General features: G+C 41.2%; 1 protein-coding gene across 1 annotated transcript in view; it reads left to right on the forward strand.

Annotated features, from left to right (window-relative positions):
* LNPEP (leucyl and cystinyl aminopeptidase) overlaps nucleotides 1-17,221 on the forward strand; it is a 121,686-nt gene that overhangs the window by 76,402 nt on the left and 28,063 nt on the right. The window contains exons 8-11 of the mRNA XM_069752086.1: nucleotides 4,452-4,583; nucleotides 7,404-7,535; nucleotides 12,938-13,098; nucleotides 16,866-16,954. Coding sequence (XP_069608187.1) covers nucleotides 4,452-4,583; nucleotides 7,404-7,535; nucleotides 12,938-13,098; nucleotides 16,866-16,954 — 514 coding nt within the window. The remainder of the gene's footprint in view (nucleotides 1-4,451; nucleotides 4,584-7,403; nucleotides 7,536-12,937; nucleotides 13,099-16,865; nucleotides 16,955-17,221) is intronic.

Below are 17,221 nucleotides of genomic sequence, written 5' to 3' on the forward strand. Positions count from 1 at the left end.
AGACTCCCCACAGTTCGCAACTTGCTTGCCTTTTAGTTTTTCGGTGCGTAGTAGAATAAAAAAGGAAAAAAAATGTCTTGGAGAAACCCTTTTAAAGGATCAATATGGACTGTTAGGGTTGCTACTTCCAATTTGTGGTACTAGAGTTCCAGTCCTCTTCCTCTCTGAAGAGACTATTTTGTATATTTGGTAGGATCTGTCCGCTCTCCTCTATTATCAGCTTTTATCCTATCCGTAAATATCAGCCTCATTTCATTGTAGAAATCACGTCTATGAAATATGCACACTGGATTTTGTCTTTGAAATATATTATCCAAAAGACCACAAGATGGAGCTAAAAGAATATCTTTGAATATAACAGCAGTCTCCTAGTACAGCGCATGAGTGTTATGTCTATATCTAGTGTACTACAGAAATATCTCTAGATATACAGTGGCGTGTAAAATATGGGACCCCTGGTCAAAATTACTGTTACTGTGAAGAGTTAAGCAGTTAAGTTGAAGATGAAATGATCTCTAAAAGGCATGAATATACAAATGACACATTTCCTTTTGTATTTTAGGGGAAAAAATTTTTTTTTTATCTTTTACATTTTAGAAATTACAAAAATTTAAAATGGTCCAATGAAAAAGTTTGGGCACCCTTGGAGATTTGTGTGCTCAGATAACTTTGACTAAGGGTACCGTCACACAGTGGCATTTTGATCGCTACGACGGCACGATTTGTGACGTTCCAGCGATATATCCATGACGTTCCAGCGATCTCGCTGTGTGTGACACGCTCCTGCGATCAGGGACCCCGCTGAGAATCGTACGTCGTAGCAGATCGTTTGAAACTTTCTTTCGTCGTCTAGTGTACCGCTGTGGCGGCATGATCGCATGGTGTAACAAAGGTGTGCACAATATTGTATACGATGTGCGCATAGTAACCAACGGCTTCTACATCGCACATACGTCATGAAATTTATGGCTCCAGCGTCGTACATTGCAAAGTGTGACAGCAGTCTACGACGCTGGAGCGATATTGTTACGATGCTGGAGCGTCACGGATCGTGCCGTCTTAGCGATCAAAATGTCACTGTGTGACGGTACCCTAAGGTTTCAGACCTTAACTAGCCTGTTAGGGGCATGGCTTGTTCACTATCATTGTTGGGAAAGGCAAGGTGATACAAATTTCCCAAATAAATGCTCAGCCTCCTCTAACCTTGTGCCAGAAAACAGCAGCCATGGGTTCTTCTAAGCAGCTGCCTAGTGGTGGAGGCCCACAAAGCAGGAGGAGGTCATAAAATTATAGCAAAATGTTATTAAGTTGCTCTTTCCTCAGTTTAAAATGTAATTAAGGAATTGCAGTTAACGGGAACAGTGGAGGTCAAGATGAGGTCTGGAAGAACAAGAAAAATGTTAGTGAAAGATGCTTGTAGGATTACGAGAGGCAAGTCAGAACCCCCACTTGACTGCAAACATTTAGCAGACTCTGGAGTTGTGGTTGGTACATTGTTCTACTGTTCAGAGACACCAACACAAATACGGCCTCCATGGAAGAGTCATCAGAAGAAATGGCAGATTGCAGGGTAAACCTGGGAATGTAATAAAACTGGGATTGTAATTGTACAAGTAGGAAGCGTAAAGGAACAATTAGTCTTGATTTCTGCTCTTCTCCTTGTACTTGCTGTAGGCAGCAGGTGAGGGGCTCGCTACTCGCCCTTCGTCAGATTTTCATGCTGCGGATATCCTGCTTTCTATTAATTAGTGGAAATCGAAGCATAAACTACTGGATTTACAACTTCAAAAGATGACTGCGTAATCAATAATTCAGCATCATGGTCTAGGAGTCATTGGTTGTCTTTTACGTGCCCTTGATATTTATGCCAGCTGATGTCTATAAAGACATAAAGGGGGAATGAGATAAAAGCTGCTGTCATCTCGCACACTTTTAAACCATCAGCAAGATTGGTAAGTGTTTCCTCTAGATGTAATGCGGAGGAATTACCGGTTGTGGTTATGGAATAGTCTGTGCACATTGCAGGTCAGCCATAGAAGTCGGTCACAGCCCCGGATCTGAGTACCGGGACTTCAGCTGAACATTGCATTGTTACACCTCATACGCGATATGTGTGATCCATAGCATGTGGGACTTGCTGATGTTAATGGCGCCAGGTCTGTGACACTGTCCCATCATCATCTGATGGGACCTCATCCTAAACACGTGCAGAAGACGCAGAACCTGAATCATGCTGTGCGATGTGCGATGCATTTATGGCAGAAGAGATACAGGACAGTCATCTGTGCACAGGTGCCATCATTACATGGTTCATCTGGGCGAGATTTCATCTTCTTCAATGACCACAAGCTGAGATCCATAAAGGAGTGTTATGGGACTGCTGACTTCCACAGTTGAAGGTGATGACCATGCCATGTGCGATCGGCAGATGCTGGGCCTCTAGAGAATCCTCATATTGGAGCATGAAGTCTGTACACATAGTCCATTAGAAGATTGCACACACTTTCATTACTATTGGTGATGTTACATTTTTTTTTTTCTTGTATTAAACTGATTTGATGGTCATCTTCTTCAGAATGTGTCTAGGAGGTTCTGGAGCAACTTGAGCTCTCTGTTCTGCTCTTTTCTTTAGGCTACGTTCACATTAGCGTTGCGTCGGGGGCAGCCGCGGTGACGCATGCGTCATGCGCCCCTATATTTAACATGGGGGGCGCATGGACATGCGTTGCTCTTGCGTTTTGTGACGCATGCGTCACTTTGGCGCAACTGTCAGAGCGCAGAGGACGCTGCATGATGCAGTTTTTTCTGCGCCAAAAATCATGAAAAAATGAACGCATGCGTCAAAAAATGCTGCGTTGCATCGCTGACGCTGCACCGCACAACGCAAATGTGAACTTAAATGTCAGTCCGTATCACTGCAATGTCATCATGACATAACAGAAGGTCATACATTCAGCGCATAGGCCAGTTCACACATTGGATCTGCTGTGTTTTTTCATTGTGGTTTTCTGAAATTTTTGGGGAGCATGATGGCTCAGTGGTTAGCACTGCAACCTTGCAGTGCTGGGGTCCTGGGTTCAATTCCTACCAAGGACAACATCTGCAAGGAGTTTGTATGTTCTCCCCATGTTTGTGTGGGTTTCCTCTGGGTTCTCTGGTTTCCTCCCACACTTCAATGTGTGGTAGGGAATTGGTAGAGAATCTAGATTGTGAGCCCCCATGGGGAGAGTGAGGTTTGTCTGTAAATTGGCACTAAGTAAGAAAAATAAATTACATAAAAAACTCTGCATTTTGGAAAAGAGCAAGCTACAAATTAAGTGCAGCATCGGTGCAACGTGTGAACTCATTCTTGCTCTTTTGAGAGAAGTTACAGGACGATGCAGTCCAGTGGTATATAGAAGAAAAATGCCTCCTAGTTCTATCCAGGAAAGATATATATCTTGGTACCCTGTTAGCCAGTAGATAGAAAAATATTTAGAATTGAGAGTCCTCAGTGGTTGATACCTTTTAATGCCTAACTGAAAAGATGGTAACAAATTGCAAGAAATTCTGGAGAATCACATATTTATGCACAACATATCACAGAAAAAAAAACATGGATAAGACAGGTGACATGAAGCAGAATTACCATGAGTGATAAACAGTTATGTCCATAAATATTGGACCAGTGCTTAGATAAGGAATGTTTTATTGTCCTCTGATTGGGGTCTGGTTCTGTTGTCATGACCCATCATGGTCTGAGGGGCAAATTTCATAGTTCCTTAGTTGATGTAAAAAGACATAAATCCATGCGACACATTCATTCCTGCACTAAGACTGTCAAAGGTCATCATCCGTTTATATTCCCATATTCTTCTGTCTCTTTAAGATTTGAAGTTACCTTTTAAAACAAGAAATTTCATGTCCATAATGTTATGATTGGGGAGACAAAAATGTATTGCCAAAGGAGATCCATTCTTTTTTCTCTTATTGTGTGGCGGTGAGAATTCATTCTTGTTCTAGTTAGTGCAGGAATGACTCAACCACTGAGGACTCAATTCTAAATATTTTTCATAGTTCTATTGACACTACACTTTGTTCCTAGAAATTACACATTTTTTTCCAAAGTTTTTCTCTGATTGTATTTGGCATAGCCAGAAGAGGCCCCTGTGGAACACAATGTGTGGGCCCTCTGTAGTCCCACCAGCTCCTTATAAAGCCCAGTTCCTCCTGCTTCGGAGGTGGCAGTGACCCCCTTTTAGCCCCCTGTGTGGTTGCACCAACGGTATGTCCGCCCCTTGGTTGTAAGCAGGCTTCCCCTTTATTGACAGGGGGGTAGAGATGGCGGATCATGCCTTACGAGCAGAGTTCTGCTAATTAGTCAGTGCTCATTTTCCCTGATCAATATTCATTTCTTCCCTGTGATATTAGATCGGTGGTTGACGCACCATTTTGCTGTTCTTTTCCTCCAGGACAGTAACTTCCTTAAAGCGCGCTGTGATGCCTTGGAGAAGGACTCGTTACAGACCACTCATCCTATATCTACTGATGTGCAGTCCCCAGAGCAGATTGAAGAGATATTTGATGAACTCTCCTACATCAAGGTCTGTAATATTCTGCTCTTCTCTTGCCAAATGGGTAAAATTACAAAATGCTTATAAAAACAAGCAACTTTGCTATTTACCTTTTATTATAAATCCTCTCCATTCACAAGAAGTGTACAGCTTGTTGCCAAAGTTATCGACCACCTCAGAGGTGGCCGAACTCCTAGGCAAAGGGCAGATGCTTGCAAGCTGCCTACTCTGAAGCTGGCCAGACTTTAGGATCCAGCCTGTTCAGTCTCCTGCACACCTCCTCTGCTACAGGGGGAAAACTCCAACCCAAAATGTCAATCCTAAACGGGTTGTCCTATGAACAAAGTACATTTTATTCAATAGTTCTTGGAATAATAATATCCACAATTGGATGTTAAAAAAAAAAAAAGAAGTCATTTGTGATCCCTGCTGTATAAACTCTTTTGCTTCCTCCCCTGCCCAGGAGCTGTGATATGATCACACCATGTCCCTGTACGGTCAGACACAGCCATTACACAGTGCACAGCAGGGGCACAATTATAAGATTATCTCAGCACAGGAACATTTTATTTAAACGCATCCAATTGTGGAAATTATTAGTATTCCAAGATCTATTGAGGCAAATGTTGATTAAAATTGACTTTGTTCCTGGGAAAACACACACTGCCCTCTGAGAAGACAGGGGAGTTGGGGGATCCTGGAGATGGGAACATGAGACAACCCCTTTAAGATGCAGTACACACCTCATTTGATCTCTATTTTGGAGAAACCTCTCTATGTATATGCTAGATGTACAGTAGAAACCGTTTAGTATATATTTTATACAATGGAAGTCAGTAGTATATAACCTTGCTGTATGTCCAGCACACACATGTAGTGTGAACAACGTCTCAGCAGTTTTTAATACATCCAGCAGAAAAAAATATATCCAACAGGTGGCGACAGCGTCCAGTTATTCAGTGTTCAGTTCCCTCTTTCGCTCTCTGTATTACTGTGATTGTGTGTATTAAAGGGAACCTGTCAGCAGGTTTTGCCACTATGCGGCCACTGCCTTTCAGGGCTTATCTACAGCATTCTATAAGGCTGGGTTCACACTGCGTTATCGGCGTACGTTAAACGGACTACGTTACACCGCGGCATAACGAATTGTAACGTAGTCCGTTAACCCCGCCATTGAAAGCAATGTCGGACGCATCGCTAGCGCACACCCACAATGGGCGTGCGCTAGGGATGTGCCGTCATTGAGTGACTGACCCTGAGACGCGGGCTGCAGCGTTTCCGGGTCCGTCACTGCTAGCGCAGATAGAGCTAGCAGATACTCCATCTGCGCTAGCGCTCTGCATATACCGGCACTTGCACTACAGCAGCCCGTTAGTCGGGTCCAATGGGTGTCGCAGGTCCGGGTCTTGCGCCTCCCATCTTCTCGCGCCGCCGCCCACCTTACAGGTTCTCTTTAAATACTGGAAATTTATATATGGAGAATAGATGTTCAGAAAGTAAAATTTTTGTCTTTTTTATGGGGAAAATGAATTGAAAACCTGAATAGAAGCCAAAATATCGTGGAAAGTGAATAAGGATTATTTTCTTTCGTTAGATCTTAAGTCGTCCAACTTGCCATTTCCAAATCTATACCCACCATTCATACATATGTCTTTGGACTTGTTGCTGATCTTATTTTCCCTTTCCTTTTCTGTGTTCCTAAGTACGATAATTGCCATTCCATGTTACTTCATATCATTCTTGGCGTGTTCTTCTGGTTTCATTGTTCTGTATCAAGGGGAAAATAACTAAATATGTCTCGATTTAATCCTGAATCGTGGACTCTGTTCCCGATGGACCCCATTGACTTATAAGGGGGTTAGCCTGGATATATCAAGGTTTCTGTTTTTCTGACTGCAGAAACACTGATTCATAATCCGATACTTTTGTTGATGGAGAAAACCCCTGAACCCCCCCGCATCGCCCATTATACCTGACAACGTTCCCTAATCCACAGCTTGTCACATTCCTGCTTGCAGGAGGCTGAATATAATGATTTCAGTGTATAATATTTCCTATGAAATGAGCTTTAATGGTTTTGCAGCATAATGTAGGCAAAGAGATACTGATTCCAATGTTGTATCACTTAGATTACTGGGTGCAGAGGTTCTGACACTCAGAGCTTTTAGATACAGTATGAAGCAGAGCTGAGAAAGCTAACCCCGCCCACACCAGGCTCTGTATATCCAATGGCTATAGACCCTGAGATGCTTATCACAGGGGAGGGGGCGGAGTCAGACTACTGTAGTTCGGCAGTGCTAATCACAAGGTGATAAAACCTTCACTATAAGTAAACCACACTACACATGGTAATATATGACATATCATTCAACTCTGTGTCTCAGCCCCTATGTCCTGCTGTCTTCGATAACATGGCAACCCCCTGCTGAGAGATTCCCTTTAAACACTTTGAGATGATTGAATCTGTCAATAAATGGCTCATCTATACTCCCTTCCTTGGCATTATCAGACACCGTACCAGCTGAACCATTGCTACCATAGGAGAAGGAAGCAATGAAACTGCAGGACCAGGGCAAGTCTCCTGTTAGTTTGGGTTATGCCACATTCAAGGGCCAGTAAAGCATTGGTAGAGTAGAGGCCTCTGCACAGTCCATTGGCAGCGTGCAGATGTTACCCAATATGCCAACATCTCCCGTCACAGATTACGGACGTCTTCATGCACCCAATACACTCGTGTGTGATGAAGTAGGTGACCCCAATAAATACTTACCAGTGTAGATAATGATATATTTCAGCCTTGTGCCCTTTATAGCTTACATTTATAAAATGTTTTCTGTCCTTTTTCTTTAGGGTGCGTCCCTTTTACAGATGCTGAATGCTTATCTCTCTGAGGAAGTCTTTCATGACTGTATTGCGAAATATCTTAAAGATCATGAATATGGAACCACAAAGAGCGATGATTTATGGGACAGCATGAACCTGGTACGTGTCCTGCAGCATTCTAGTCATCATTCTATAGACGCAATGTTGGCCAAACCGGCCAAGCTGCGCCAGGGCCTGCTGACTCCCCGACAGGTGGTCTTAGAGAAAAGAATGGGGATTCTTGAATTACAACACCCAATTCTTTTTTGTCCAAGGGAAGAGAAGCCACTGTACTGGCGTCCGTCAACAGCTTAATTCATTCTCCCCTTCAGATCACATGTATGGGGGATTTCGGGAGAAGAACGCTCTGAAGTCAATAGTCATCTTAATTTCTTTACCCCATCCAGTGGGCTTCGCAATTACTTTTTTTTATGCTAGCCATAGATAGAAAATATTCTTCTGATTTGTAGATGCAGATTATTCACAATGTTGTCTGATGCTTACATTGTGATTAAGTGCCCCAAGTAATTGTGGTGCAGAAAGGTAAGCTGGGATCAGTGAGTAGGATCAAATCCGTACTCATCTGGGGCCCGCCTGTGACAACTTTTTGGATAGTATTCACATCCAAGAGATGACACGTTAATGACACAGTAAACGGAGGTATGGTGAAAAGGGGGAAAAAATTAAGTCAGCTCACCGGTCTCAAAACAAAATCCAGTATGTGTCCACGCATGGAGCCGCCCTGATCAGAGACGTAGTCCAAAGCCAAAAGTAAGAGAGAAGATTCTCCAGCGTGGATCTTCATTAAAATATCAATTTATTGGAGACATTTTTAAAACCAATATTAAGTTATATGCAGCATGAAAATTGGGGTCCGTGGTGGTCCAAACCAACGCGTTCCAATCGAAACGCATCGGTTTATACCACCAGGGACCCCAATTTTCATGTTGCATTTAACCTAATTTTGGTTTTAAATATGTCTCCAATAAATTGATATTTTAATGAAGATCCACACTGGAGAATCTTCTCCACATTAATGACAAAGGAATCAAAGGTGCTCACCATTTTTGGCTATGTGAAGACTAAATATCATGATCACATGTAAGAATTTTGCCAGGCGTTGCTGTATATGCTGGAGAACCAACCAAGGCTGGAATCTGGTATGGTGTAGCAGGAAGATATCTGAAGACTAGTGCGCTATAGTAGCCAATCATGGGTGATATATTGAAGATTTCACGAATAAAAAGTGTAAGTCACTTCTTTAAAATAGTAAAAGGTAAATGGTGGTCCACACTCCAGGGAATAAAAGTACAGTTCCTGGTAGAAGCCCCTTCGCCGAGTCCATGTCTAGCTGCAAATTTAAGGGATCCAACAATAGCAGAGATGAGGCTAAAAGTAGATGCAAAAATAATCCAGATGTTTATTCCAGTAGGGGCAACATTTCTGCTACTTGACTGTATCGAGCATAGACAATAAGGTTTAACCGTACAGTTAGTCCTCGGGTTACGACGGTCTCGAGTTACATCGTTTCGTGGTTACGACGCCTCATTCCGACTTACGCGGCTTTGCGTCGTAAGTCGAACTACGTGCAACTATGTGCAGCGGCGGAACAAGAGTCCAGTACTGTACACGGTACCCAGTTACACGAGGAAAACAAGTCTTCTGCACGCCATAACACCCTAATTATGTAGGATACTGTTAGGATAGGTGTTTGGATAGGCTAAGTGTTTGCAGTACTGTACTATTATTATGGTACAGTACTGTATGAACGTATGATCCGACTTACGTCGAAATTCTGTTTACGACGCCGCGTAAGAACGGATCAACATCGTAAGTCGAGGACTACCTGTATTAGTAAAATCTGGCACAAATCACTCTTTGAATTGCTGTTGCCTTGATCTTTGGAAACCTTCTTTGCCTTCATCTCAAGGTGGAGGAGTTAAATGGATAGTTTTGCAGAAACTTCTCAGTTACGGTACTTAAAATAATAATCGCAACCACATGACACAGTTGTTGAGGTCTAATGGTGTGTGTATATGTATATATATATATATATATATATATATATATATATATATATATATATATATATATATATTAGTGTGTGTACATATATACTAGATGGTGGCCCGATTCTAACGCATCGGGTATTCTAGAATATGCATGTCCACGTAGTATATTGCCCAGCCAAGTAGTATATTGCCCAGTCACGTAGTATATTGCCCAGTCACGTAGTATACAGTACACAGCCACGTAGTATATTGCCCAGCCACGTAGTATATTGCCCAGCCACGTAGTATATTGCCCAGTCACGTAGTATACAGCACAGAGCCACATAGTATATTGCTCAGCGACGTAGTATATTGCACAGCGACGTGGTATACAGCACAGACACATAGTATACAGCACAGCCACGTAGTATACTGCCCAGTCCCATAGTATGTTGGCCAGTCACGTAGTATATTGCCCAGCCACATAGTATATTGCCCAGACACGTATGTAACAGGTTAAAAAGAGTTAAAATAAAAAATAAACATATACTCCCCTTCTGAGGGAGCCCTTGTAGTCCTGTCGCCTGTGTGCGCGGTGCAGGTGGCAGCTTCCGGTCCCAGGGTTGGATGAGCGCAGGACCTGTGATGACGTCGTGGTCACATGACCGTGACGTCATGGAAGGTCCTTCTCGTATACCATCCTTGGCCCCGGAACCTGCCGCTTGCACTGCCGAGGAGAGGACGCGACGACGGAGGGTGAGAATTAGCAGGTTTTTTGTTTTTTTTATTATTTTTAACATTACATTTTTTTACTATTGATGCCGCATAGGCAGCATCAATAGTAAAAAGTTGGGGACACACAGGGTTAATAGCAGCGGTGTATATATATAATATATACTAGATGGTGGCGGCCCGATTCTAACGCATCGGGTATATATAATATAAAATTTGGTCTAATATTTCCTAATCCAAACATTCGGACTCCACTAATTAAATATCTACCCTTTTCCAGACTATATTAAGCATCATAGTAACATAGTTAGTAAGGCCGAAAAAAGACATTTGTCCATCCAGTTCAGCCTATATTCCATCATAATAAATACCCAGATCTACGTCCTTCTACAGAACCTAATAATTGTATGATACAATATTGTTCTGCTCCAGGAAGACATCCAGGCCTCTCTTGAACCCCTCGACTGAGTTCGCCATCACCACCTCCTCAGGCAAGCAATTCCAGATTCTCACTGCCCTAACAGTAAAGAATCCTCTTCTATGTTGGTGGAAAAACCTTCTCTCCTCCAGACGCAAAGAATGCCCCCTTGTGCCCGTCACCTTCCTTGGTATAAACAGATCCTCAGCGAGATATTTGTATTGTCCCCTTATATACTTATACATGGTTATTAGATCGCCCCTCAGTCGTCTTTTTTCTAGACTAAATAATCCTAATTTCGCTAATCTATCTGGGTATTGTAGTTCTCCCATCCCCTTTATTAATTTTGTTGCCCTCCTTTGTACTCTCTCTAGTTCCATTATATCCTTCCTGAGCACCGGTGCCCAAAACTGGACACAGTACTCCATGTGCGGTCTAACTAGGGATTTGTACAGAGGCAGTATAATGCTCTCATCATGTGTATCCAGACCTCTTTTAATGCACCCCATGATCCTGTTTGCCTTGGCAGCTGCTGCCTGGCACTGGCTGCTCCAGGTAAGTTTATCATTAACTAGGATCCCCAAGTCCTTCTCCCTGTCAGATTTACCCAGTGGTTTCCCGTTCAGTGTGTAATGGTGACATTGATTCCTTCTTCCCATGTGTATAACCTTACATTTATCATTGTTAAACCTCATCTGCCACCTTTCAGCCCAAGTTTCCAACTTATCCAGATCCATCTGTAGCAGAATACTATCTTCTCTTGTATTAACTGCTTTACATAGTTTTGTATCATCTGCAAATATCGATATTTTACTGTGTAAACCTTCTACCAGATCATTAATGAATATGTTGAAGAGAACAGGTCCCAATACTGACCCCTGCGGTACCCCACTGGTCACAGCGACCCAGTTAGAGACTATACCATTTATAACCACCCTCTGCTTTCTATCACTAAGCCAGTTACTAACCCATTTACACACATTTTCCCCCAGACCAAGCATTCTCATTTTGTGTACCAACCTCTTGTGCGGCACGGTATCAAACGCTTTGGAAAAATCGAGATATACCACGTCCAATGACTCACCGTGGTCCAGTCTATAGCTTACCTCTTCATAAAAACTGATTAGATTGGTTTGACAGGAGCGATTTCTCATAAACCCATGCTGATATGGAGTTAAACAGTTATTCTCATTGAGATAATCCAGAATAACATCCCTCAGAAACCCTTCAAATATTTTACCAACAATAGAGGTTAGACTTACTGGCCTATAATTTCCAGGTTCACTTTTAGAGCCCTTTTTGAATATTGGCACCACATTTGCTATGCTCCAGTCCTGCGGAACAGACCCTGTCGCTATAGAGTCACTAAAAATAAGAAATAATGGTTTATCTATTACATTACTTAGTTCCCTTAGTACTCGTGGGTGTATGCCATCCGGACCTGGAGATTTATCTATTTTAATCTTATTTAGCCGGTTTCGCACCTCTTCTTGGGTTAGATTGGTGACCCTTAATATAGGGTTTTCATTGTTTCTTGGGATTTCACCTAGCATTTCATTTTCCACCGTGAATACCGTGGAGAAGAAGGTGTTTAATATGTTAGCTTTTTCCTCGTCATCTACAACCATTCTTTCCTCACTATTTTTTAAGGGGCCTACATTTTCAGTTTTTATTCTTTTACTATTGATATAGTTGAAGAACAGTTTGGGATTAGTTTTACTCTCCTTAGCAATGTGCTTCTCTGTTTCCTTTTTGGCAGCTTTAATTAGTTTTTTAGATAAAGTATTTTTCTCCCTATAGTTTTTTAGAGCTTCAATGGTGCCATCCTGCTTTAGTAGTGCAAATGCTTTCTTTTTACTGTTAATTGCCTGTCTTACTTCTTTGTTTAGCCACATTGGGTTTTTCCTATTTCTAGTCCACTAACGTTTTATAAGGTTTACACCTTTTGTTAGCGCACAGGCATAATCATGTTTCATTTGCGCTATCGCCATGTCATTGTTCTGTTTTATGCCGCTCCATAACTGAGGGAGAGCCTAACCATCTCTGTGTATATTTAATTAATGCATACATCTATTTTATTTCTCTCTGGTTATTCATGGCCAGTCCAAAAGTCAGGAAATAAGTTGATTAAAAAAAAAAAAAGGGTTCACGGAGAGTTTACCAAATTATTTCTAACAATAAATTTGATTCCTCGAGCCTTCATTTTGAGAAATACTAATAAAGGTTGCACGGAACGACCCGAGTTGTATGGCTCCTTTTGTCAAATACAATAAAGTAGGGTCAATCTAATTAGGACGGACGTTGTGTGGACCGATAATTTAACGGAGCTATCGGATTTGCTAAATATAGTTATGACAGTAGACAAACATTTCACTCTTTAGGTCACAAAATCTAAGGCAGATGTGAAGAACATCATGAAGACCTGGACTCAGCAGGCTGGATATCCTCTAGTGACTGTTGAAAAGAAAGGGAAGAATGTGTCTGTGAGTCAGGAACGATTCCTCCGAACTGTAAACTTCAGCAATGCAACTGGGATGTCCAAGTGGGTGTTTTTCTGTTTTAATTTTTTATAATGTAATTTTTGCCCCTTTTGAATAGAATTTTGGAAATATTTGAAATTTCTCTTCAAATATCTGAGATCAACATTTTGCTTTTTTTTTTTGTTTCATAGTTATATTACTTGCCAAATTGTAGGGAGTTTACAGGTTATAGGTTCTACATGTGTAAGAATAATCTTTAGTGTTCTCACATCAACTTTCCCACTCCAGGTCTGTCTGATGCCCTATCTTTGTGTTAACTAGTCTGGCATATTTTGCTGCCCCAAAGATAAGTATGTTTAATATACGTACTTTCCAATGTTGGAAAATAGCAGGAGAACAAAGTGTTAAATGTCACATTACTGTTGATTTTTGAAGAAATTATAATTTTTTTTCATGTTAAAAATTTAGGATGCAAAGTAAATGTTGTACCGTATTTGTTCCACGATTTATTTGAAAGATGGCCCTGACCTGTGTAAAATATGCAACTTTTTTCTGACTTTTGTATGGAAATACGTTCATAAATCCATAATAAAAAGTATTAACACCCCTGCAATTCTGTCAGATAATACTCATTTTCTTCCTGAAAATGATTGCAAACACAAATTATTTGGTATTATTATCTTCATTTAATTTATCTTAAATGAAAAAACACATAAAGAATTGTCCTAAATACAAATTGGATATAATTCCAAACCAAACATAAAAAAGGGGATGGACAAAAGTATTGGCACTGTTCGAAAAATCATGTGATGCTTCTCTAATTTGTGTAATTAACAGCACCTGTAACTTACCTGTGGCACCTAATAGGTGTTGGCAATAACTAAATCACACTTGCAGCCAGTTGACATGGATTAAAGTTGACTCAACCTCTGTCCTGTGTCCTTGTGTGTACCACGTTGAGAATGGAGAAAAGAAAGAAGTCCAAAGAACTGTCTGAGGACTTGAGAAACCAAATTGTCAGGAGGCATGAGCAATCTCAAGGCTACAAGTCCATCTCCAAAGACCTGAATGTTCCTGTGTCTACCGTGCGCAGTGTCATCAAGAAGTTTAAAGGCCATGGCACCCTGGCTAACCTCCCTAGATGTGGACGGAAAAGAAAAATTGACAAGAGATTTCAACGCAAAATTGTGCGGATGTTGGATAAAGAACCTCGACTAACATCCAAACAAGTTCAAGCTGCCCTGCAGTCCGAGGGTACAAAGTGTCAACCCGTACTATCCGTCGGCGTCTGAATGAAAAGGGACTGTGTGGTAGGAGACCCAGGAAGACCCCACTTCTTACCCCGAGACATAAAAAAGCCAGGCTGGAGTTTGCCAAAACTTACCTGAAAAAGACTAAAACGTTTTGGAAGAATGTTCTCTGGTCAGATGAGACAAAAGTAGAGCTTTTTGGGCAAAGGCATCAACATAGAGTTTACAGGAGAAAAAAAGAGGCATTCAAAGAAAAGAACACAGTCCCTACAGTCAAACATGGCGGAGGTTCCCTGATGTTTTGGGGTTGCTTTGCTGCCTCTGGCACTGGACTGCTTGACCGTGTGCATGGCATTATGAAGTCTGAAGACTACCAACAAATTTTGCAGCATAATGTAGGGCCCAGTGTGAGAAAGCTGTGTCTCCCTCAGAGGTCATGCGTCTTCCAGCAGGACAATGACCCAAAACACACTTCAAAAAGCACTAGAAAATGGTTTGAGAGAAAGCACTGGAGACTTCTAAGGTGGCCAGCATTGAGTCCAGACCTGAATCCCATAGAACACCTGTGGAGAGATCTAAAAATGGCAGTTTGGAGAAGGCACCCTTCAAATATCAGGGACCTGGAGCAGTTTGCCAAAGAAGAATGATCTAAAATTCCAGCAGAGCATTGTAAGAAACTCATTGATGGTTACCGGAAGCGGTAGGTCACAGTTATTTTGGCTAAAGGTTGTGCAACCAAGTATTAGGCTGAGGGTGCCAATACTTTTGTCTGGCCCATTTTTGGTGTTTTGTGTGAAATGATCAATGTTTTGCTTTTTGCTTCATTCTCTTTTGTGTTTTTTCATTTAAGACAAATTAAATGAAGATAATAATACCAAATAATTTGTGTTTGCAATCATTTTCAGGAAGAAACTGAGTATTATCTGACAGAATTGCAGGGGTGTCAATACTTTTGGCCATGACTGTATATCACTCAAAAGCATTAACCATAACTACATCAAACATACATTGATTTGGCACATCGTGTAGGACGTTATTGGCACAAAAGCAATGAGAAATTTCCCCCAAAGAGTCGAAGATTGTTGAATTTGCAAAACTGAAAAACTATTTTATCTAGAAATGTTCTTGGTTAAAGACAAGTTGTTGGAACTGTGTGTGTCATAGTTACATAGGTTGAAAAAAGACACCAATCCATCAAGTTCAATTTTTCTCTATCGGTTCTATCTTGAGATGATTTATGACCCACAAGGCTATTGGTTATGAGGAAATCGTCCAGCCCTGTTTTACCTGCTGATGTGTCGGCCATTACTACCTCTTGTGGTCGGCATTCCACAGTCTGACTGCTCTAACTGTTAAGACCCCTTTCCTGTCAAGATGCCAGAACCTCTTTTTCTCCACACATAATGAATATCCCCTGGTGATTTGCCAGGTATTTGGAAATAATAAGTTATGTAACAGTTTTTAGTAGTGACATGTGATTTATTTTTTCCCAAGGACTATGAGACATTTTGTTAATTATTGACTAAGTAAAACCATGTACTTCTCAATATTATTTTGGTCTTGACTTTTATTTTTATGCTCTGATGGTACCTTAGATTGTTTTGGGCCAGACCTGAATGTCAGTCTATTAGTAGGGTCAGAGGATAAAGTGATGCCTGCAATAATTCAGGATAAATTCAAACTATAGATTGTGATATGGAAAACTGAGAAAGTCACCAAATTTTTATTAAAATGTAACACAACTTGATTTAGCCAACTTGTTAATTAAATAACTTGTTTAGGGAGCAAAAAAATATATAGTTCTCAACTAATATCATAACTGGTTTCCATCATCTAGATAAACTGCAGAACTTCATTGATTTTTGCTTTGAATTGGATGCAGCTAAGATATCGGTTCGGGGATGGCTGTACTTCACTTCTGGTCTGGAGATGTCAGTGTACTTGTCATAAGAGACCTGTTTGACACAATAACTGTTTTATTAGAGACTTACGTAATACCATTCAGATGTTTTTTAGGGCTTTGTGATGAGATCAAACATGGTCTATATGTCGGTGTGCTATCTGTTTTTTTATTTGGACAGCAACTGACCCATAAACCATAGAGTTTCATTGATTCTTACAGACATCTATTGTAAAAATGAATCCATGTGTCTGATCTGTAAGACTCTGAAAAGCACCAGAATTGGCACATCTAATAGATGCACCTTTTCTAGGCAGCTGTGGGCTGCTGTTTTTAGGCTGGGGGGGGGGGGGGGGGGCCGATATCAATGCCCCCTTACCAGCTTGAGAATACCAGCCCCCAACTGAGAGCTTTTAGAAAAGACCTCTCTTCAGAAATGCCTCAGCCTTCATTGCCACCTGGAAATAGTGCCTGAGGGCTGGATTCCCTGGTTGAAAATTTACCACCTCTTCTTTTAAGTAAACGTGAAGGCCTGCAATTCCTTCGCATGTTATTGACATAGGAAAGGTTTTCCCAGTCATGGTTTAATTAATTTGTAGTATTCATTAAAGTTTAGCGTGTTGCGTAAGTTTTATATGTTTGATGGAATCCAAGCTTATCACCTTGTTTTTCATAACAGCACATTATGGCACGTGCCTCTTTCTTACACATTTGGACCTTGTGAAGGACTCACCTGTTTTTCGGTCTTCTTGCTCAATGAAACGCAACGTAAGTAATGTTATAATAGAAAGAAATTTGGATATATTTTTTTTATGGCATAGAAAAAAAAAGATACAGGTGAACTCCATATATTAGCTTTTAAAGGGAACCTGTCAGCATTGTGGTAACCATGTCACTTCACACTTGGTAACAGTGGTAACCATGTCACTTTACACTGGTACCGTATATACTCAAATATAAGCCAAGATTTTCAGCCCATTTTTTGGGGCTGAAAGTCCCCCTCTCGGCTTATACTCGAGTCATACCCAGGGGTCG

The sequence above is a fragment of the Ranitomeya imitator genome, chromosome 1 (genome assembly GCF_032444005.1).
Source record: "Ranitomeya imitator isolate aRanImi1 chromosome 1, aRanImi1.pri, whole genome shotgun sequence".
Classification (NCBI taxonomy): Eukaryota; Metazoa; Chordata; class Amphibia; order Anura; family Dendrobatidae; genus Ranitomeya; species Ranitomeya imitator.